At 44.7% G+C, this 22,275-nt stretch overlaps 1 protein-coding gene across 1 annotated transcript in view; it reads right to left on the reverse strand.

Annotated features, from left to right (window-relative positions):
• Positions 1-22,275, reverse strand: part of LOC114662872 (uncharacterized) — a 139,165-nt gene that overhangs the window by 14,798 nt on the left and 102,092 nt on the right. Inside the window, exons 10-11 of the mRNA XM_051935431.1 lie at positions 4,648-4,799; positions 2,033-2,245 (exon numbers count right to left, since the gene is read on the reverse strand). Of these exons, the coding sequence (XP_051791391.1) occupies positions 2,033-2,245; positions 4,648-4,799 (365 nt within the window). The remainder of the gene's footprint in view (positions 1-2,032; positions 2,246-4,647; positions 4,800-22,275) is intronic.

Raw genomic sequence — 22,275 nt, forward strand, 5'->3', positions numbered from 1 at the left:
AGCGATTATATATCACCCCCTTTCTTCAATTTCCTTAAGTCCCACCCCCCAAGGAGGCCCAACCTCCTAATCATGCAGTCATTGTGAAGTCTAATTTCATAAAAATGTTAAAAGGTAGGCCAGGCAGGTGACATATAGGCTGACCTTTATCTTTAAATGATAGAGAATGCTGGGGGAAATCCATAAGATGCAATCTTACCACAGTGTACCTTATAAGGGGAGTGCATCAGAGACCCACTCCTACACAGGAAGTGGGATGCAAAAATCAATGGACGAGTGGTAAACATGAATGAAATGTTGTCACTGGTGCTGTGTGGGCTCTCAGTTGTCCAGCATTACGACAAGAGTGTAAGAGCTGATGTAAGCCTGAAACAATTGGCAGCTATGCTTGTGAAAGCATAAACTGCAAAATATGCATTTGAAGTAACACTCCGTCAAAAGGACGGCCATTAAGAGAGCTGATAATGAAGAGCAACAGGAGATGCGGATTTCAGTGCTCAAAACACCTGAATCGGCAAATATGCTCAACGACACCAGTAGAGCATGAATGAGGCTGAACAATATCCACCTTCTGACTGAACGTCTAAACGAATGACTAAAGGAAATTAACATGACTATCTAATTGGAAAAGCAAGCATGCCACAGCGTTTTAACACGTGGTACACACTGTGACGGATGGCTGGGGCCCCATGCCCGGCCAGGACGCCCCATCACAACATCTGCAGGGGGACAAGGGTGGGAAGCCCAGTATCTCCCCCTGGACGCTAGATGACAGCCTCCCTGGGTTGCAGCAGTGCCTTGGACTCCCCCATTGCTTCATGGGGGTTGGAGTTCTGTGCAGCTCTGTGGGGTTCCGCAGGTGCCGCCAGGGGGTGGTGGAGCAGGAACTGCTGGGCCCTTTTGGGCACTGATTTTGCCTTACCCGGAAGTGCAGCCGGATGTTGCCAATCAAGCACCTGGAGCACTTCTGGGTACCCAATAAAAGGGAGCCAGCGACCACCACTCAGCAGCCAGAATCGGGAGGTAGAGGATGAAGTTGCCAGAGAGGAGTGAAAGGTGGAGGAAGAGAAAGTGTTTGGTTTGGTGTACTGTACTGTGCTTGGGACTGTGTTGTTGCTGGAGGGATTACGGGGAAGACGTGCCCTCCAGCTTCAAAAAATAAATAGTTTGTTTTATTTTACCCGTGCCTCCGTGCCAATCTGTCTCGGGTCAGGCGCCATATAGTGTCTTCTTACAACACATAGACCACAATCCTTATGTAAACTCTGTTTGCTGCTGTTATGTCATATGCTGTAATGAAGCAAAAGTCAAAACAGAAAGATATCATAGCGGACAGAAGCACTTCTCAAATACGTGTAGCTGTGGTCGTCTACACGTGTGTGTCTCTGTCTGTCTCCTCTGTCATTACAACATGCAAAGTCATCATTAAGCTTCAGTTACCCTTGTGCTGCTAAGCTCCTGAATGGATAACAGCAATTTTATCGTTTTTCTTTTATTTTCTCTCTGCGTCAAGTCTTATTATCAGTTTCTTTTGCACTCTCCCAGAACCCCAACAGTTTAGTTTTAGTGCATGGACTGAATGAATTAGGAAGAAGCCCTGTGCAGTGCCAGATTTCACCGCTATGCACTACACACGTTTTCATGGGTTGTCTCCAGATGCGTATTCTCATTTAAGAATCACGTCTGGCCTGGCGAGACTAGTAAGGGGTAAACAGAATCTTCCATTATCTATGTGAAACCTACACTCTATTCAAATTAAGAAAAAACTCATGTAAATGGACCATTAACATTAACTTAATACTTCTTGCTCTTATAATGTATACCTGTTCTCCATAATCTAATACCCTTCTGCTTATAATTTATTTTTAATTATGATTTTAGCCTTTTTTTGATTTACTTTGGTTTCAGGGTCAGCTCCTGAGTGCCCCCGCAGGCCACAATATGTATCACACCATCCAAACAGAATATCCACTTGCTAGATCTTTTAGGCAGCACAGTGATCTACGCAAATATGTACAATGGTGCCAGTCACCTGTACCAGTCTTCCTGGTTAAGCTCATCCCCGGTATCCATTCCAGTCGTATAGTCGGTTTCATACTGGGATTCATCCAGTTCAGGGTTCTTCCGTCGTCTCTTCCCACGTTTTGCTGCAGGGCGCCGCACTCCTTCCTGATCTGAGGGGCTGGAGACGAGGGTCTCACCAGGGTATTCAGGTGGTGGGTCTTTTGGAGTGCTGGCTGGATCCCTGAAGAAAGAAAATGAAAGAGACAAAGAATCTATGGTTATAGTCAAGTTCAAAATACTCCATTGTGCCTTACATTGATGGCACCTTCTCAAATGTAGTGCTGGAATTTTTGTAGCCTCCTCTGGATCTGTGCCTTGATACTGTCCCATCTCTAAGCTCTGCAGGTAATTTCTTCAATATCATTGCTTGGTTTTTGTTCAACTGTGGGACCTCCTATAGATAAGTGTGTGGACTGACCATAGGTGGGCTCTAAGCAAGGTGTGGAAACATCTCGGTGATGAGCAATAGAATAAGACGCACCTGAGTCGAAGTGTCAGAGTAAAGTGTCGGAATACTCATCTCAATTTGATATTTCAGTTTTTGTATTTTTAAGAAATATATGTGCAATAGAATGGGATGCACCTGAATCTAATTTCGAATGTCATAGCAAACGCTCGGAACACTTGTGTCAGTAGTGGGATTTTTCAGGTTTTTTTTTGTTATAAATTCTCAAAAATTTCTAAAATCTTGTTTTCACTTTGTCATTCTGGGATCATTGAGTATTGTTTGAAGAGGAAAAATTGAACTGAAAATAATTTTGGCATAACGCTCCAACTCAGCAAAATGTGAAAAAAGTGACATCTTTCTATACATATAGCTTGGCTTAGTGGGACAGATGGGATTTCCTTTGATTTTCGTCTTTTTTCTTTTTAGGATTAGTCCCTATAATTCTCCCTTATACATGTTTTTAAAATAAATCCACTGTTTTGTTATTTGTGAGCTGAGTTCATCACTATAGTTATGCATGAAGCATCCTCTAAGAGGTGCTCTTCAACAAATGTGAATATTAGATGAAGTCGTTATTCATCCATAAAAGATATTAAATCAAATATATGTTTTTATTATATAATAGTAATAATGACAGCAGTTGACTACTCAAAATAATAAATGCGAAGAGGACCCGGGATCGAACCCGCGACCTTTTGATTTAGAAGCAGCCGTTCTTACTTCTACACTAGCCATGCAATTGGTATTTGGGATTCGGTTTTTACATATTGACAGCAACATGTAAACTGAATGATTTCTTTTGCTTTGGTTATATTCTTGAATAAAACCACACTTGTTCCGTTATAAAGTGTTTATTTGATACTAGCCGTCCCCCATGGCTTCGCCCGAATAGAAGTGAAACAGGACAGTGAGGAAGGACCGGCCCGGCTCCCTACTCCTGACGTCACGCTTCCTCCTCCCCTCAGTCCGCAGCCTCTCTCTCGGATTAGCGTGAATATATCACTCCTACAAGCGAACTGTGGTTCTTAGCGCGATGACAGAAGTCACAAAATCAACCGGAATGTTCAAAAAAATTATAGAAAAAAAGCCCAATCTAAATCCATTAAGTAGTTCTCTCGTTCGCTACCTAAGCAGATGTAAGATATGCCCCGAGGCTGGTGTGTGAGTAAGGAGGGCTCTGCCGCCCTCCCCTTGGCCCACTGCGTCTGTCTCAGATTCGCTCAAATAAAATCGGTACCACAAGCGAACTATGATACTTAGTGCGATGAGAGAAGTCACAAAATCACCCGGGATGTTCAAGAAAATTCTAGAAAAAAAAAAAAAGTAGCTCTCTCATGAAAAGCGGACAGACATACAGACAGAGAGACAGATGGATTTTATACATATAGGGATTTGGACTTCAGTCTTCACACATTATACACTTCACGTCAGTATTTTTTCACCTTTTACTAGAACATTAAAAAGTTTCTGTTTTAGTTATGTGTTCAACATTTCTCGCCTCGCACTTCCTGTCTTCTAACATTTGCACAGATTGTTGTAGACACGGAACCCACATGACATGTATGTATTCCAAATAACGATTTATTATTTACCCTCTACAACTCAGGGCACCTCACACCCAAGACACACAGCCTTGAGCTCTGAGAATTTAGCGTCTCACCTCAGCTGCGTCGATAGTTGGTGGGGGGGGGGGGGGGGGATATTCAGGCTGCTTGTGGCTTGTCCCGATTGACATATTTGCAAAACAAAGATGCAGACGGAGAGGTGCAAAGGAATTTAAGGTGGCCCGGCATTATGACTTTTTTCGCAGGCTTCAGGGATTCTAGTGTTAAGCCATCGTGAAGGTATCCCTAACCTTAACCCTAACTCTAAACCTAATTTTAACTTTTTCACTATTTTAACTATTTTTATTTTCCATTGGTTCAAATCCCACTGCTGACACTAGTATGAGCATGAGCAAATCACTTGACTTGCCTGTCTTCCAACTGGACAAACAAAAGAAATGTAATCAATTGTATCTTAAATATTATAATAATACTAATAATAGGTCACAACCCAGGACTGACAACGTATTCACACACAGAATGTAGCTCCAACAACACACACCCAAAGCCAGTTTCTAATTTCTTACTCACACATTGTCGGTGTAAGTATCTGAACTGAAGTAGCTGCTTGGGTTGGTCGGGTAGGAGGTGGCGCTCTTGAGCAAGTCGACTGGTGAAGTTGGCTTCTCCGAGTAGACCAAGGTGGCCGTCTCCGCACGGGTGCTTGGGTCGACATTGTTCACCTGCAGTGTGAGAATGACAAAAGGATTTAGTAGAAAGAAACCTTAGAGACTGCATCGCCACTAAATAACATTCATAACCCAATGGTTAGTGCCGCTGTCTCAACACTCCACGGACCTGGGGGTCAGCATCCAACTCAGCCACCATTATAATCCTTAATTTATCTGCATAAATTCTGCCATTATGAGAAAGAAACATCTAAAGGTTTCTAGTAGTTGATGTAAAGTGACAATGCACTGCATGTTGGTCTGACATGCATGTAAGAATTTCACTGAATAACAATCCACCTTCTCCCGTCTGTATAAGGGAATGAGGAAGACAGTTACTGGGCTGGGACCTACCACAATCACATGCAGTCATGTGAAGAAATAAGCCCACCCTTGGCTCAAATAGCTGGTGTTGCCTCCTCTAAACCATATTTGCTAAAACTGTCTCTCAGCCTCCGACATCGACTGGCAGAAAGCTCTTCCCACTTCTCTATGCAGAGTTCATACAGCTGTGTGATATTTGAGGGGATTCTTGCATGCACAGCCCATTTCAAATCGCCCCCCTGCTCATCTCAACTCGTTCGGATCTGGGTTTTGATTTGAGTCATTTCAGAACCTTCCCCTTTTTTCTCTTTTCTCTTTTGTCAGACAGTGTTCAGAGGCCATTAAGAAGGCTAACAGCATGTCAGGTTATATAGCGCCTTGATATGTGGAGTACAAGTCACAGGAGGTTCTGCTCAAGCTTTATAACACACTGGTGAGGCTTCATCTGGGGTCCTGTGTGCAGTTTTGGTCTCCAGGCTACAAAAAGGACATAACATCTTGCATCACCCCAGTCCCAAAAGTATCACGTCCTGGTGAGCTGAATGACTTCAGCCCTGTCGCCCTGACGTCACATGTGATGAAGACCATAGAGCGGCTGCTGCTTCACCATGTCCAAATCGATCATCTTCCTGCAGATCTTGAGACAAAATGTCATATTAGATATAGGGGACCCGAGTGAACTTATATACGTTGTAGTAACTCCATTTTTAAATTATGAATTAATTTATTTAAGCAGTAAAGTTATTACAACACCTATAATAACAGAGACAGCAGGCTGACTAAAAAGCTCATTTTATAACATTTTCTAATGGTCGATACAAGTCTGAAATCCAATGCACACCTGCTTGGGCAGACCACACGAGGCCCCTCCCACCTGTGCCTGGATGGACGTACACAAGCTCCCCCCCACTTCCCCTTGGGAGGACCCACATGGGCCCTCCCACTTCCCCTTGGGCAGACCCACATGGCACCTCCCACTTGTGCCTGGTTGGAGCCATGGGGCTCCTCCCACTTGTGCCTGGTTGGAGCCATGGGGCTCCTCCCACTTGTGCCTGGTTGGAGCCATGGGGCTCCTCCCACTTGTGCTCGGGTGGACCCACAGAGCTCCTCCCACTTGTGCTCGGGTGGACCCACAGAGCTCCTCCCACTTGTGCCTGGTTGGAGCCATGGGGCTCCTCCCACTTGCGCCTGGGTGAACCCACACGGGGCCCCTCCCACTTGCACCTGGGCAGACTACTTGCATTTCTTCCTACACTTCAAAACTGGCCAAATTAAGTCAAAAGGGTGAAATTAATTTGTAATTGGAACTCAGTGAGTCAAAGACTGGCGGAGAAGTGAACCAAGAGTCCGAACTGCTTTGCCACCTACTCACCCAGTAATAATAAAGACAGATGGGTGACTAAAACACTCATTTTGCAACGTTTGCTAATGGCCTATATAAGTACAATGTAAACCTGCCTGGGCAGACCCACACGGGGCCCCTCCCACTTGCGCCTGGGCAGAACCACATGAGGCCCCTCCCACCTGCTCATGTGCGGACCCACTCCCTGCACTTGTACCTGAGAGGACTGACATGGGTGGCCCCTCCACTTCGGCCTGAGTAGACTACTTACCCTTCTTCCTGCACTTCAAAACTGGCCAAATTAAGTCAAAGGGGTGAAATTAATTTGTAATTGGAACTTTGATCCCCCTAGAATGTCTAAACAGACGGATGGTTGTGACTCACACTTGGCTATGCGTATCACCACTGGATGGGTGTAGTGGCAGGTGACTGATACTAAATGACAAGGATGGCACTAATATGATGACATTGTTCCAGAAAAACAGAGAGTAGATCTTCATCCAGCACAGAGTCACTTTTATCTGTTGGCATTACTCGGGAAAATAAATAAAACAAACCCAAAAATGAAAAAAAGATGTAGGTGCTCAGCCAAGTGCGAAATTAATCTGAAACGAGGTGCAGTGACTCCCTTTAACCTTGTGAGAATATCTGTGCCAGCTTGCTCAGACACAAGGGCACAGCTCAGCTGTGACTCCAGCTGACAAATCAAACGGCAATCAGCTGCGGTCATTTGCTTTACCCACTCGTCCAACCGGCCCACCCTGAGACACCACTAACACAAATGTGTGGAGGAGGTGTGCATGTCCAGATTACTCTCCTATTTTATTATTTCAGGCTCAGATCAGTCATAAGGTTTTAAAGGAGCTTTGTAGTCAGCCTGCTGTCTTTATTACTACTGGGTGAATGGGTGGCTCAGCAGTTAGTACTCTTGATTCACTATAAAAGACCATATGTGGCAGGTTGAGCACTCAACCTCCAAAAGTGGAAGACCCGCCACACCGTGGCTCCTCAAGTTGTCGAACTCTGAAAACATTTCTTTTACCAGACCTCTATGGTACCTTACAATGGTTTTCACTAAGAAAGTTGCTATAGAAGACCAAAGGTTCAACCGAGTCACTGTCTGACCTAAAAGGGAGAGATCTGAGGTATCAGGGCTCACATTGTAGGTCTAAGAAAAGATATTTTACTGGACCTCATTGGTACCTTACAATTGTTTTTCTGAAAGGCACTATATAACAACAACAACAACAACATTTATTTCTATAGCACATTTTCATACAAAAAGTAGCTCAAAGTGCTTTACATAATGAAGAGAAGAAAAATAAAAGACAAAATAAGAAATTAAAATAAGACAACATTAGTTAACATAGAAAGGAGTAAGGTCCGATGGCCAGGTGGACAGAAAAAACAAAAAAAAACTCCAGAAGGCTGGAGAAAAAAATAAAATCTGCAGGGGTTCCAGGCCACGAGACCACCCAGTCCCACAGGGTGCAGTTCCAGTCTCCATCATGAAGCCACCATCAACCAAAAGTGAGAGTTTTGTTTCTTTCAGGACTAGAACTATGAAATTTTTTTTTTTTTTTACTAGCCCCCTGTGGTACAATGTATTGGTTAAGGCGCTATATAAGACCATGCTATCAGTTCAATCCCGACCTCTGAGTCCCTATCTGACCTGAAGTAAGAGAGCTTCTACACCTAAGCTCACATTACAAAAATAAGAATCCAACTGTACTAGATCTCTAAGCCACTCGGGGATGGGTGTGTCTCACTATATACAGTGGGGCAAAAAAGTATTTAGTCAGCCACCAATTGTGCAAGTTCTCCCACTTAAAAAGATGAGAGAGGCCTGTAATTTTCATCATAGGTATACCTCAACTATGAGAGACAAAATGAGAAAGAAAAAATCCAGAAAATCATATTGTCTGATTTTTAAAGAATTTATTTGCAAATTATTATGGAAAATAAGTATTAGGTCACCTACAAACAAGCAAGATTTCTGGCTCTCACAGACCTGTAACTTCTTCTGTAAGAGGCTCCTCTGTCCTCCACTCGTTACCTGTATTAATGGCACCTGTTTGAACTCGTTATCAATATAAAAGACATCTGTCCACAACCTCAAACAGTCACACTCCAAACTCCACTATGGCCAAGACAAAGGACACCAGAAACAAAATTGTAGACCTGCACCAGGCTGGGAAGACTGAATCTGCAATAGGTAAGCAGCTTAGTGTGAAGAAATCAACTGTGGGAGCAATTATTAAAAATGGAAGACATACAAGACCACTGATAATCTCCCTCGATCTGGAGCTCCACGCAAGATCTCACCCCGTGGGGTCAAAATGATCACAAGAACAGTGAGCAAAAATCCCAGAACCACACGGGGGGACCTAGTGAATGACCTCCAGAGAGCTGGGACCAAAGTAACAAAGACTACCATCAGTAACACACTACGTCGCCAGGGACTCAAATCCTGCAGTGCCAGACGTGTCCCCCTGCTTAAGCCAGTACATGTGCAGGCCCGTCTGAAGTTTGCTAGAGAGCATTTGGATGATCCAGAAGAGGATTGGGAGAATGCCATATGGTCAGATGAAAAAACTCTACTCGTCATGTTTGGAGGAGAAAGAATGCTGAGTTGCATCCAAAGAACACCATACCTACTGTAAAGCATGGGGGTGGAAACATCATGCTTTGGGGCTGTTTTTCTGTAAAGGGACCAGGACGACTGATCTGTGTAAAGGAAAGAATGAATGGGGCCATGTATTGTCAGATTTTGAGTGAAAGCCTCCTTCCATCAGCAAGGGCATTGAAGATGAAACGTGGCTGGGTCTTTCAGCATGACAATGATCCCAAACACACCGCCCGGCTAACGAAGGAGTGGTTTCGTAAGAAGCATTTCAAGGTCCTGGAGTGGCCTAGCCAGTCTCCACATCTCAACCCCATAGAAAATCTTTGGAGGGAGCTGAAAGTCCGTGTTGCTCAGCGACAGCCCCAAAACATCACTGCTCTAGAGGAGATCTGCATGGAGGAATGGGCCAAAATACCAGCAACAGTGTGTGAAAACCTTGTGAAGACTTACAGAAAACGTTTGACCTCTGTCATTGCCAACAAAGGGTATATAACAAAGTATTGAGATGAACTTTTGTTATTGACCAAATACTTTTTTTCCACCATAATTTGAAAATAAATTCTTCAAAAATCAGACAATGTGATTTTCTGGATTTTTTTTCTCGTTTTGTCTCTCATAGTTGAGGTGTACCTATGATGAAAATTACAGGCCTCTCTCATCTTTATAAGTGGGAGAACTTGCACAATTGGTGGCTGACTAAATACTTTTTGTCCCACTGTATATATTATATTATATATATATATATATATATATATATATATATGTGCTTTTGAAAGGCACTATATATTATATATATATATATATATATAGTGCCTTTCAAAAGCACATGTTGCAGCTTCAGTCCCCCACAACAAGTCACTATTGGACTCTTGACAGGTTGCTGGATCAATGCACACTTTTGCCTCATTAAGAGAGTCCTATTGAGTCATTTGATTTGTGCTTGAGGATGGTTTGCACTATGAAAGGCGCTATATAAAACAGAGTGCAGCCTCAATCTCCCACCACAAATCACTATTTGACCCTGATATGATTCATCTGGTCTCACATAAACCAGTATGGACCTCTAAATTGCCTTTGGGCAGCTGAATGCTGGACAAAATGTTTATGTGGCAATTGCAAGCTCCACTATATGGGGAGGGAAAAAACGAAAAGATCAGTCGACTTTCAATGGTCCTTTGGCTGCTGTGAACTCCTTGGTTTTTAGTGGTCATCTTGAGTTGCTTTGCTCAAGTCGGCCTTGTGGCTTGACCTCCAGCGGCTTTCAAACAAATAATAGGATTTCCCCCCCATAACGCGACGGAGCAGATAAACACAGTGCAGGAAATGCCTGCGAGTCTGCAGTGCCGGTTCAGCCTTATCACTACAACTTCCAAGGCACACGGGACCTTCAGCTTTGTTACAATGAACTGACTTTACAAAGCCTGGGTTTTTAGGAGATGTCTAAAATTGCGCAGCCTTGATTTTAAAGAATCACTGACATGGCCCACTTAAAAGAATGGATCAACTGAATGCTAAAGGAAAGCAACTACTTAATTTGTTATCCACTTGAGTACATACAGCGCCTTCAGAAAAGCATTCAGACCCAATGTTATGTTACAGAGCCTGGTACTAAAATCATAACAATAATCAGTTTTACTTCACATCATACAACACTCAACACCTCAGGATGACAAAGCGAAAACAGGAATTTAGGGGGGAAAAAAATTAAATATCCCACTGCTGACACAAATATTCAGCTTCTTTGCTATGACACTTTACATGTTGGTCAGGTGCACCCCATTCTATGGCTCATCGGTGAGATGTTCCTACTCCTGACCTGAAGTCTGCCGGTGGTCCATTCGATTGATTGGAGTGGATTAGGAAAGGCACACACCTGTCTATGGAATGTCCCACAGATGAGCACAAACCAAGTTATGCAGAGTTTCGAGACAGGATGGTGTTGAGGCACAGAAACACTTCAGAAACATCTCTACAGCATTAAACATTTCAGCACAGAAGCCTCCATAATTCCTAAATGGAAGATGGCCTACTGACCATAGGGGGACCAGGAGCTAAAGATGACCCGTCTGAGGATGGGAAAAACTTCCAGGAGGACATCACCACTGCGACACTCCACTAATCTGGGCTTTATGGTAGAGCGGCCAGGTAACCAATGCCAACCTGCTTGGAGTCTGCAGAATGGCACCTCAAGGACGTTCAGAACTGAGGTCTGATAAGACCAAGGCTGAACCGTCCGGCCTCAGCTGTAAGCCACTAGGCAGCACTCATCATGTGTGAAATGCCATTCCAATGGTGAAGCATGGTGGTGGCAACATCAGGGACTGGGTGACTAGACAGGGTGGAGGGAAAGCTGAATGGAGCAAAGTATGGAGATATCCTTCATGACAACCAATTAGTTTAAGTCCAGACGTCCCAGAACAAGAACCTGTTCTAATGAGTATATAACCCGAGAACGGAAAAATATTACGGACAGACAGCTGCTTCCATCAGTTTATATCGTGGGAAAGAAGTACGAGGTGTGGAAAAAGATCAAAGGCTTTGAGCAGGGTCATTCATCAGCAGGACAAGACAGCCAATCCAATGTGTATAATGTCACATGTCCCAACGCCCCATAAATATGGCTCGCCTGATGGACCAAAGCGACATCAGAGATCGAGACACGTGTGACCATGTCATCTGAACACAGTCTATGAATAACACCGGCAGCAAAATCAAAAGCCACCCAGGACGACAACCACTCTGTGGCGGATCAACATTCTGGGGCTCTGAAGAAGTGAACTGTCATGGGGGGTCTCTTCGCAACCAGCAACGAGGTCTGGATAACCCCTGTAATCTTCTTCAAAGGGGCTGTTCCACCACAGATCACCACAAATATATTTTTGCTTTGCGCCTTCAACCACCATAACACCTATTGTCTATGGGGGAGGAGCGAAAGCTTTATATTTGTCAAAAAGTTCAATCTTCGGTTTTTGATGGATCTCGATGTTTCAGGTTCCCCCCGATACCAAAAACACTGACATCTCAATGATGGGTGTGCGTCTGTCTGTGTGTCAGAGATTTCTTGAGGATGGTCTAGAGCAGGGGTGTCCAACTCCGGTCCTGGTGGGTTGCAGTGGCTGCAGCTTTTCATTCTAACCCTTTTCCTAATCAGTGAGTAGTTTTCACTGCTAATTAACTCCGTTACCCTTCATTTTAATATCCCTGTTTTTAAGGATTCAGTCCTAAGGAACTGATTTTGTTTCTTCATTAAATGGCATCGAGTCCACTGTAACTCCGAAGTCCTTCACATAAGGTGTACTCTCAATTTTCAGACCTCCCTCTGTGTATTCAACCCTCACATTTTTACTTCCTACGTGTATTTCTTTACATTTACTGACATTAAATGTTTAAATGTCATAACTCCTTCAATCTTTCTTCATAAGTCATCTCCTGTAGCCCTGAATCAGTCTACACGCTCTTCTCTGGACCTTCTCTAGTGCTGTTATGTCCTTTTTGTAGCCTGGAGACCAAAACTGCACACAGGACTCCAGATGAGGCCTCACCAGTGTGTTATAAAGCTCGAGCAGAACCTCCTGTGACTTGTACTCCACACATCAAGGCGCTATATAACCTGACATTCTGTTAGCCTTCTTAATGGCTTCTCAACACTGGCTGACAGTTGACTTTCCATTGTGTATTCAGTCCTCACATTTTTACTTCCTCTGTGTAATACTTTACATTTACTTACATTAAATGTCATCTGCTCAAGCCTGTATGCTATCCAGATCCTTCTGTAACGATAAAATGGATTTCAAATTATCTGCCAGTCCACCTATCTTGGTATCATCTGCTAACTTAACCAGCTTGTTCTTTATATTTATTCCTATCTAAATCATTTATATATATATATATATATATATATATATATATATATATATTAAAAATAGCAGCAGCAGTGTGTAAATGAGAGGAGGTCATTGGAATGGTGAGGATGATGGGAGTAGAGTTGGCGAAGGTGGATGAGTTTAAATATTTGGGATCAATAGTACAGAGTAATGGGGATTGTGGAAGAGAGGTCAAAAAGAGAGTGAAGGCAGAGTGGAGTGGGTGGAGAAGAGTGTCAGGAGTGATTTGTGACAGACGGGTATCAGCAAGAGTGAAAGCTAAGGTCTACAGGACGGTAGTGAGACCAGCTATGTTATATGGGCTGGAGACGGTGGCACTGACCAGAAAGCAGAAGACAGAGCTGGAGGGGGCAGAGTTAAAGATGATAAGATTTGCATTGGGTGTGACGAGGATGGACAGGATTAGAAATGAGAACATTAGAGGGTCAGCTGAGGTTGGACGAGTGAGAGACAAAGACAGAGAGGCGAGATTGCGTTGGTTTGGACATGTGCAGAGGAGAGATGAGGGGTATATTGGGAGAAGGATGCTAAGGATAAGGAGAAAAAGAGGAAGGCGTAAGAGAAGGTTTATAGATGTGGTGAGAGAGGACATGCAGGTGATGGATGTAACAGAACAAGATGGAGAGGACAGAAAGATATGGAAGAAGATGATCTGCTGTGGCAACCCCTAACGGGAGCAGCCGACAGAAGAAGAAGAAGCAGCAGCCCCAGCACTGCCCCCTGCTGGTCACCACTCTTAACGTCGCCCAATTCTGATGAGGTTCCTCACACCATCACCCTCTGTTTCCGGTGTTTGAGCCAATTCTGCCCCCATCTACACACAACACCCTGACCTCCCACCTCTTTTAGCTTGATGCCCACCCTCTCTTACGGCAAATGCTTTCTGAAAGTCCAGATCAATAATCTCATCTGCTCCCCTTCTGATCGTATCTTTTTGTTGCTTCCTCATAGAATTCCACCATGTTTATGTATCAGTGCATGTTCCAGCATTGCTGTTATTTCGTGTCTCTGTGTGTTTGAGTGGTCCGAGTTGGGCCAAGGCTGGACGCGTTCCTGGGATTCCCCACCAAACACATAAACAAATCACCGTCCCTACGACGGGTGTGAATCTGAGAGGCTCCAGACTGCTGCAAAGTAAAAATGAGTCTAAACGATTTTAGCACAACACTGCAATAAATCAAAATGAGAAAAAGTGAAGCGGTCTGAATATTCTCTAGAGGTGCGATAACTGGGTTGCTTCTCCATTCATCGATCACACAAAAACGGCAAGAAAGTTTGCAAAAATGTGTTGCTGGTGGTCCAATTTAAAATATTGGCTAAAAGGGCATATCAGGGAAGTGGGACTGCAGAATGCCAACCCAAAAACTGTGCCTTATTCCAACAGAGCAGAGTCAAACTTTATGAAGTTATATATGATTTAAAATCTACACTTTGAGGCCTTTCATCATTTACAGAGGTCCAATACGGGGAACACCACAAAACCCAACTGCTCTGCCCTGCATACCCGCCATATCAATGATTCAATTGTTCAACAGTCCAGTTTATTATAAACGGTATTAAAAAATGGGCAGCACGGTGGCACAGTGGGTAGCGCTGCTTCCACGCAGTTGGGAGACCTGAGGACCTGGGTTCGCTTCCCGGGTCCTCCCTGTGTGGAGTTTGCATGTTCTCCCCGTGTCTGCGTGGGTTTCCTCCGGGCGCTCCGGTTCCTCCCACAGTCCAAAGACATGCAGGTTAGGTGGATTGGCGATTCTAAATTGGCCCTAGTGTGTGGGTGTGTGTGTGTGTGTGTCCTGCGGTGGGTTGGTACCCTGCTTGGGATTGGTTCCTGCCTTGTGCCCTGTGTTGGCTGGGATTGGCTCCAGCAGACCCCCATGACCCTGTGTTCGGATTCAGCGGGTTGGAAAATGGATGGATGGATGGTATTAAAAAATCTAGAAGGTTGCCGGTTTAAATCCTGGTACTGCCAGAAGGGATCCTATGTTTTTGTTTTGATAACATTGGACAGGATTTTTAGGAAAATGTCCCATTGCCATTAGGGGAAGAGTTGGATGAGTACTAAAATTTTGACTTCTATATCATTGCCAGCTTTTGAACCTCAGTAGCTGGGACCAAAACGGTTTGGAAGCAAAGCACGGCAGCAGCCATACCACCTGGACTTGAAAAGAGGTCACCCACCTGAAGCTACTCATGTTTGGGTCCGGCCAGGACTTGGATGGGAGACCATCTAGGAAAAGCTTGGGTTGCTGCTGCTGGAAGAGGGTGCGGGTGAGGCCAGCAGGGGGTGCTTACATGGTGGTCTGAATGTGGATCCCAATACCCCAGTGCAGTGATGGGGGGCACTGTGCTGTAAACATGGCGCCGTCCTTCTGACTGTGGCCCTGACTCCATTGGGCAATAAAAGATCCCTCTGCGTCCTTTTTTAAAGAGCGGGGTGTAGCCCAATGTCCTGGATATGCCCACCACGGTCTGGTCATTCTGGCCTCCTAATCATCCCCTGTTTTTAATTGTCTCTCTCTCTCACCACTTTACCACCTAACAGCTCATGTGTAGCACAAAAATGGCTGCCGTCACATTATGCAAGTGGGTCCTACACATTAGTGGTGGTGGAAATGGCTCCCCACTCACTGAAGTGCTTTGACTATTGAGAAAAGAGCTATTTAAACATAATGAATTATTATTATTAAGTCCAAAACCTGCCGTCTTACTACTCTGCCACACAACTACATGTCTCCCTGAAACGTTGCACCATCATTCCACACTGCGCATCGCTTCCTTCTTGATAGCCGTGCAGTCCTGACAGCCTCGACCAGGGCCATCTTAACACATGGGCACGGTGGGCAGTTGCCCAGGGGCCCTATACTAATCTATGTATGTTGTCACTTGCTGAGTGGATGTGTAGGTAGGAGCCCCAGTGTATTGCTATGCCCAGGGGGCCTATAATGCTGTTAAGATGGCCCTGGCCTTGACGTAATGGGTGTCCCCCCATGAAGTTCTGCTTACATTACAATCAATGGATTATTAAGGTTTATCTAATCTAATGTAATCTTTTCATCCTTAACTGTAGTTAAATTCCAAGATTCATAATTGGCATGGGATGGCTTTGAATTATATGAAGTTCTAATCACGTCGAGGTGCGTCGTTTTGTTTAATGAAATAATAGAAAACAAAATAGTGAGCGTCGAGGGAAGGGTTGGGCGGAACGAAAAGAAAACCTGACGTGTGCCACACGATTGCTTGCCAATCATGAAGTCCAGATCACGATGAAGCAATAAGGGCGGGTCCCCATATGAAGTCCAGATCATGATGTAGCAAAAAGGGTGGGTCCCCCCATGAATTTCAGATCACGATGTAGCAAAAAGGACGGGTCCCCCCATGAAGTCCAGATCATGATGTAGCAAAAAGGGTGGATCCCCCAATAAAGTCCAGATCACGATGGAGCAATAAGGCAGTGTCCCCCCATGAAGTCCAGCTCACGATGTAGCAAAAAGTGCGGGTCCCCCAATGAAGTCCAGATCACAATGTAGCAATAAGGCCGTGTCCTCCCATGAAGTCCAGCTCATGATGAAGCAATAAGGGCAGATCCCTCCATGAAATCCAGATCATGATGTAGCAAAAAGGGCGGGTCCCCCCATGAAGTCCAGATCACGATGTACCAGTAAGGGCGGGTCCCCCATGAAGTCCAGATCACGATGGAGCAAAAAGGGCGGGTCCCCCCATGAAGTCCAGATCATGATGTAGCAAAAAGGGCGGGTCCCCCCATGAAGTCCAGATCACGATGAAGCAATAAGGATGGGTCCACCCATGAAGTCCAGATCACGATGAAGCAATAAGTCCGTGTCCCCCCATAAAGTTCAGTTCACGATGTACCAATAAGGGCGGGTCCCCCCATGAAGTCCAGATCACGATGAAGCAAGGCGGGAGGGCCGTGTGAAGATTCAATCACATCAAAGACTTTTCTCTGGTTCCATGAAAACTACAAATCTACAAATGGACGATTCTACCCTCAACTGCAATAGGGAGCATCGACAGACGTGGTAGGTGGGAGAATTTACGGTTACTGAAAAATCCCGAAATGCTGGTATCATACTATTTTAAAACTTTGGGTTTTTTTGGCACTTTATCAGTACTGGTATACTGGGCAACTCTAATGGGGGGGCTGATAAATCAGCAAGACAGAAGAGCTGAAGCTGGATTTCTGGCATTGCCTAGGACTCCAGGGGGAGAACGTGAAGGTGGTGCAGAGCTGCCTGGGGGTCCTGGACTTGTCTGACAACTCAGGGGCACCGGACACGTAGGACCAGAGCAGACTGGACTTGCTGTGGAGACTCAGGTCTTGTGAGGTGTCCAACAAACTACTGGAGATGTCCTACCAGCCCATAGTAGCCAGTGTGGTGATCTACACTGTGGTCTCCTGGAGAAGCAACTTGAGCTGAAAAGACACACAATACCTGAACAGACTTATCAGAGGGCGACCTCTGGAAGCTGTGGCGGAAAAAGAGGAGGGTGGCAAAATTGGATGCCATCATGAAAAATCCCCTCCATCCCCTTCAGGGGGCGCGCTCTCTCTTGGTGCACTTTTAGTCACAGTCTCATTAAAGCAAAGTGCGCTAAAAGTACCTCTGGGGGTCTTCTCTGCCCACTGCTATCAGGCAATTCAATGCTTGTTATTTATTTATCAATATATTGATTGACTGGCTCCTTTATTTGTCCTGTGAGTCTCTATCCTTCTTTTTTTTTTGATGTATGAATGTGAATTTCCCCTTGGGATTAATAAAGTTTATCTAATCTAATGTAATCATTCCGTCCTTAACTGTAGTTAAACTCCCAAGTTTCATAAATGACATGGGATGCCTTTGAATTAGAAGACGGGTTGGAACAAAAATCTGGTGCCACTGCAGCCCTCCAGGACTTTGAGTGAGTAACCCCTGCCCTATGGGGTACACCATATATGTTCCTTGCACCCCTCTCCATCAGGAAATTCCCATCTCCAAGCCATCCAGTCAGGGATAATTGATACTGGGGTGTGACCGTCACATTGAGATTAAAACAATGCCTCACCACTCGTGGGACATCCACCTTCTCTAAATGCCCCCCTTGGGATATGGCACTGCCCGGTGGCTAAGCATTACATAGTTAACTAGAGTCACCTTTCCCTATGCAAAATACCCAAAGAAATACGTCAAAACACAGAATCAGAACAAATGGTCTCTTGTTTCTCATTTCACTGGAGCAGGAGCTGTAAATCATCTGATTACACTCACAATCACAGAAACATTCAGCGGATGGCAGCCTGGCTCTGACTGAAACGCCTTCTGTTGTAAACAGTCACAGAAACTGCGTGCTATCAGCCGCTTGCATTAATGAGTAACAAGACTGAAACTCACCAGTATCGTAAGCAAACACTCCCTAGCAAAGCCGGGCAGATTTATTTCAGGATCAGCGCAATCTACACACCCCGGCCATGGCTTTAACTGTTTAACCTTTAACTGTTAAAAGTCACTTCCTGCAGGCCACAGCAGCCAATGTGCCACAATAAAGAAAAGCCAATTCAAGAAATGAGCACATAATAAAATGTCACTAGGCACGCTCTGTTGAAGTTAAGCAGATGTGATAAATCAAATGACTTTTGTGCAGAATGAGGCTGAGGAGATCTCATAATGCAGTTATCAATTGACAAACACAACAAAAACACTACACTTTGGGCCCTCCTGTGATCCCTCTCGCTCATCTAATCACTGAAGATCTCAGCAGATCTGATCACAACACGGACCCTCTGTGCTCTCCTACTTAAATCAACAGAGCCAATGCAGCCCCTCTCCCTCCATCACGAACACTTCTCCCACTGATGAGTGATCGATGGCTTCTCAACTTCTGTTCTCCAGTGTCTCCTATTCCTTCACTTCTCCCACCCCTTCCAGCAATAAGCCATTCTCTTTAAAAGTCCTTGACCCCTGTTGGCACCCGCTCATTAAGGCGCTTTCGAAATAAACAGGATTCTGAGAAAGTAATTCATGCATTTATTTCTAGTAGGATTGACTACTGCAATGCGGTGTTCACTGGATGTTCAAACTGTTCTTTATACAGCCTCCAGTTAATCCAAAATGATTACAAGAACAAGAAAATACGAACACAACTCCAGTTCTTAAATCCTTAAACTGGCTCCTGGTTAAGTTTAGGGCAGATTTCAAAATCCTTCTTTTAACATATAAAGCATTAAATGGTCGAGGTCCGGCTTACTTGTCTGAACTTATCATGACTTACAAACCTGAGCGCACATTAAGATCTCAAGATGCCGGTCTGCTTATAATTCCAAGGATTAATAAAATAACAGTGGGAGGTCGAGCTTTTAGTTACAGGACTCCTAAACTGTGGACTGGTCTGCTTGCTACTATAAGAGATGCCCCTTCAGTCTCAGCTTTTAAATCCCGGCTAAAGAGTCACGACTTCAGTTTAGCACACCCTGACTAGAGCTGCTGATCAACTGTGCAGACTGCATCTCTGTTGTCAGTCATTAACACTAAAACATAAGTAACATGATAGTTAGAATTTGTTACTCACCCTCACCTATTCCGTTTTTCTTCTCGGTACTCAAATGTGGCACTTGGTGCCACAGCCCACCTGCCAAGTTGTTTTGCCTGCCTAAGGAAAAGTCATCTCTGATGGAGGATCGCAGGAATCGTGGGAAAGAGGGGTCCTTCCATTGAATTGGCGCTATTTCAGCTGTGGAATGGCCAATAGGGGGAGGCAGTTTGATGGCGGATATCATCTACTGTTGAATTGTGCTCTGTACTTGTAATATTTTTATTACACTATTGTATTGTATTGAGCATTACTTGTGGTCTGTGTATTGTATTGTATTGACCCCCTTTCTTTTTGACACCCACTGCACGCCCAACCTACCTTGAAAGGGGTCTCTCTTTGAACTGCTTTTCCCAAAGTTTCTTCCATTTTTTTCCCTACAAGGGTTTTTTTTTGGGGAGAGTTTCTTCTTGTCTTCTTAGAGAGTCAAGGCTGGGGGGCTGTCAAGAGGCAGGGCCTGTTAAAGCCCATTGCGGCACTTCTTGTGGCATTTTGGGCCTTACAAAAATAAATTATATTGTATTAATGTGCTGCTGCTTAACCAGTTATTATTGCATCAAGCAAGAACACTAATTTACGTGAACGTCTCTCAGCAGAGTGAGTTCAGCCATCATGCTATGCTTATAAACAATTAATAAGATATATAAATGCGGTCGAGATTGTCCTTCCGTCCCGTGAGTTCCACGCACGCCCCGTCCATTTTGCAATGCACAATGGGATTTGTAGTTTCATTTTTCCAGGTAAAAGATGATTTTCTACTCCAGACTGTGCGATACATCTACTATATAAAAGCGGTCGGGATTGTCCTTCCGTCCCGTGAGTGCAAAGCGTAGCGGTATTCCACTTATCACAGAATTACTACTTGCGGTTTGTGGTACGAAGCGACGCGATGTGAGCAGAGTTCTGGTGCTCCCATCGTTCCCTTGCTTTTGTGCGCAATGCGTTGGAAAAATAGACAAAATTATGTCTCTGGAAATAATTAATGTTGATGGAGTACAAATGCCTCACCGCGTAGTAAATATCAGGGGAGATGGCGCTTGCTTATTCTCATCTATAGCTTATTTAGTGCATGAAACTCCATCTTTAGCGGTACAGATTTGGGCTGACATTGTACGACTTTGGACAGGCACTCGAGGGGATAAAAAACGTTTGTTTTTCGGGAGATGTTATGAATGGGCACTTTGATGTTCTCATTCCCTACACTTACATGCCTGATGTACACATGGAGCGCACACAAATTAAGGATAAAAGATGGTCGTCTTAAAAGGCGGGTGAGCCTAGTTAATAAAATAAACCTCGGGCACAATTTATAACAGCATGACAAGAGCACAGACTTCTCAGTGTGTTTAAGCAAATATAAATTATAATATATATATATAAAATCCTAAACCTAAAAGTGCAACGATTTTATGTCACGTTTTAAATCAGGCGTATTTTAAAACCTACATATACAGTATATGTTTGGTATCATTCTTTTCAGAATTTATCAAACTTTAATGTGATGTTGTTAGATTTTCAGATTCTTCTTCCGTTTTTAAATTCTAAACTAAAAAATATCAAGAACCCGCATCCCGTGAGACGAGACTTTGTGCCAAGAGATTTAACCAGGCCCAGGGCCGGAAATAAAAGCCAAAGAGTAGGACAGCTGCTGTACAGGCTTTTAAATGTTCGAAGCGCCGCACCGAGTTGCATATCACGCGGCATGGCAGCAGCAGCAAGCCAGCAGCTGATCGAGCAAAGAGGAGGTTAAAAAAAAAAAATTATTTGTTTCCCATTGTATCACCATTTAAGATGGGGTTTTGGAGGAGCGACCACATCTCCTTGGGGTGCGCTCAGCCCCCCTCTTCACAACGTGAGCGGCAGAGACGTGAAGTGGCTGGCGCATAGCGCAGGCCTGGGGGGGTTGGCAAGCAGGGGGTGAACCTCCTAGTCCATCCATCCATCCATCCTCTTCCGCTTATCTGAGGTCGGGTCGCGGGGGCAGCAGCTTGAGCAGAGATGCCCAGACTTCCCTCTCCCCGGCCACTTCTAGCTCTTCCGGGGGAATCCCAAGACGTTCCCAGGCCAGCTGAGAGACATAGTCCCTCCAGCGTGTCCTGGGTCTTCCCCGGGGCCTCATCCCGGTTGGACGTGCCTGGAACACCTCACCAGGGAGGCATCCAGGAGGCATCCTGATCAGATGCCCGAGCCACCTCATCCGACTCCTCTCGATGCGGAGGAGCAGCGGCTCTACTCTGAGCCCCTCCCGGATGACTGAGCTTCTCACACTGTCTTTAAGGGACAGCCCAGACACCCTGCAGAGGAAACTCATTTCAGCCGCTTGTATTCGCGATCTCGTTCTTTCAGTCACTACCCATAGCTCATGACCATAGGTGAGGGTAGGAACGTAGATAGACTGGTAAATTGAGAGCTTTGCTTTACGTCTCAGCTCCTTTTTCACCACGACAGACCGATGCAGAGTACTCATTACTGCGGATGCCACACTGATCTGCCTGTCAATCTCATGCTCCATTCTTCCCTCACTCGTGAGCAAGACCCCGAGATACTTGGGGCCTCCTAGTTATTAATATAATTATTAAATGACTGTGAAAAAAAAAAAAGAAATATCACATGATAATCTTTCCGTGTCCTCTCTGGAACTTTAACAAGAATGAGAAGAGAATTAGCATACAGTCCTGTGAAAAAGTCAGTATATGACATGGAAACAAGTGGCTAGAAGTGAAGGTGATCAAG

The sequence above is a fragment of the Erpetoichthys calabaricus genome, chromosome 12, assembly GCF_900747795.2.
Source record: "Erpetoichthys calabaricus chromosome 12, fErpCal1.3, whole genome shotgun sequence".
NCBI lineage: Eukaryota > Metazoa > Chordata > Cladistia > Polypteriformes > Polypteridae > Erpetoichthys > Erpetoichthys calabaricus.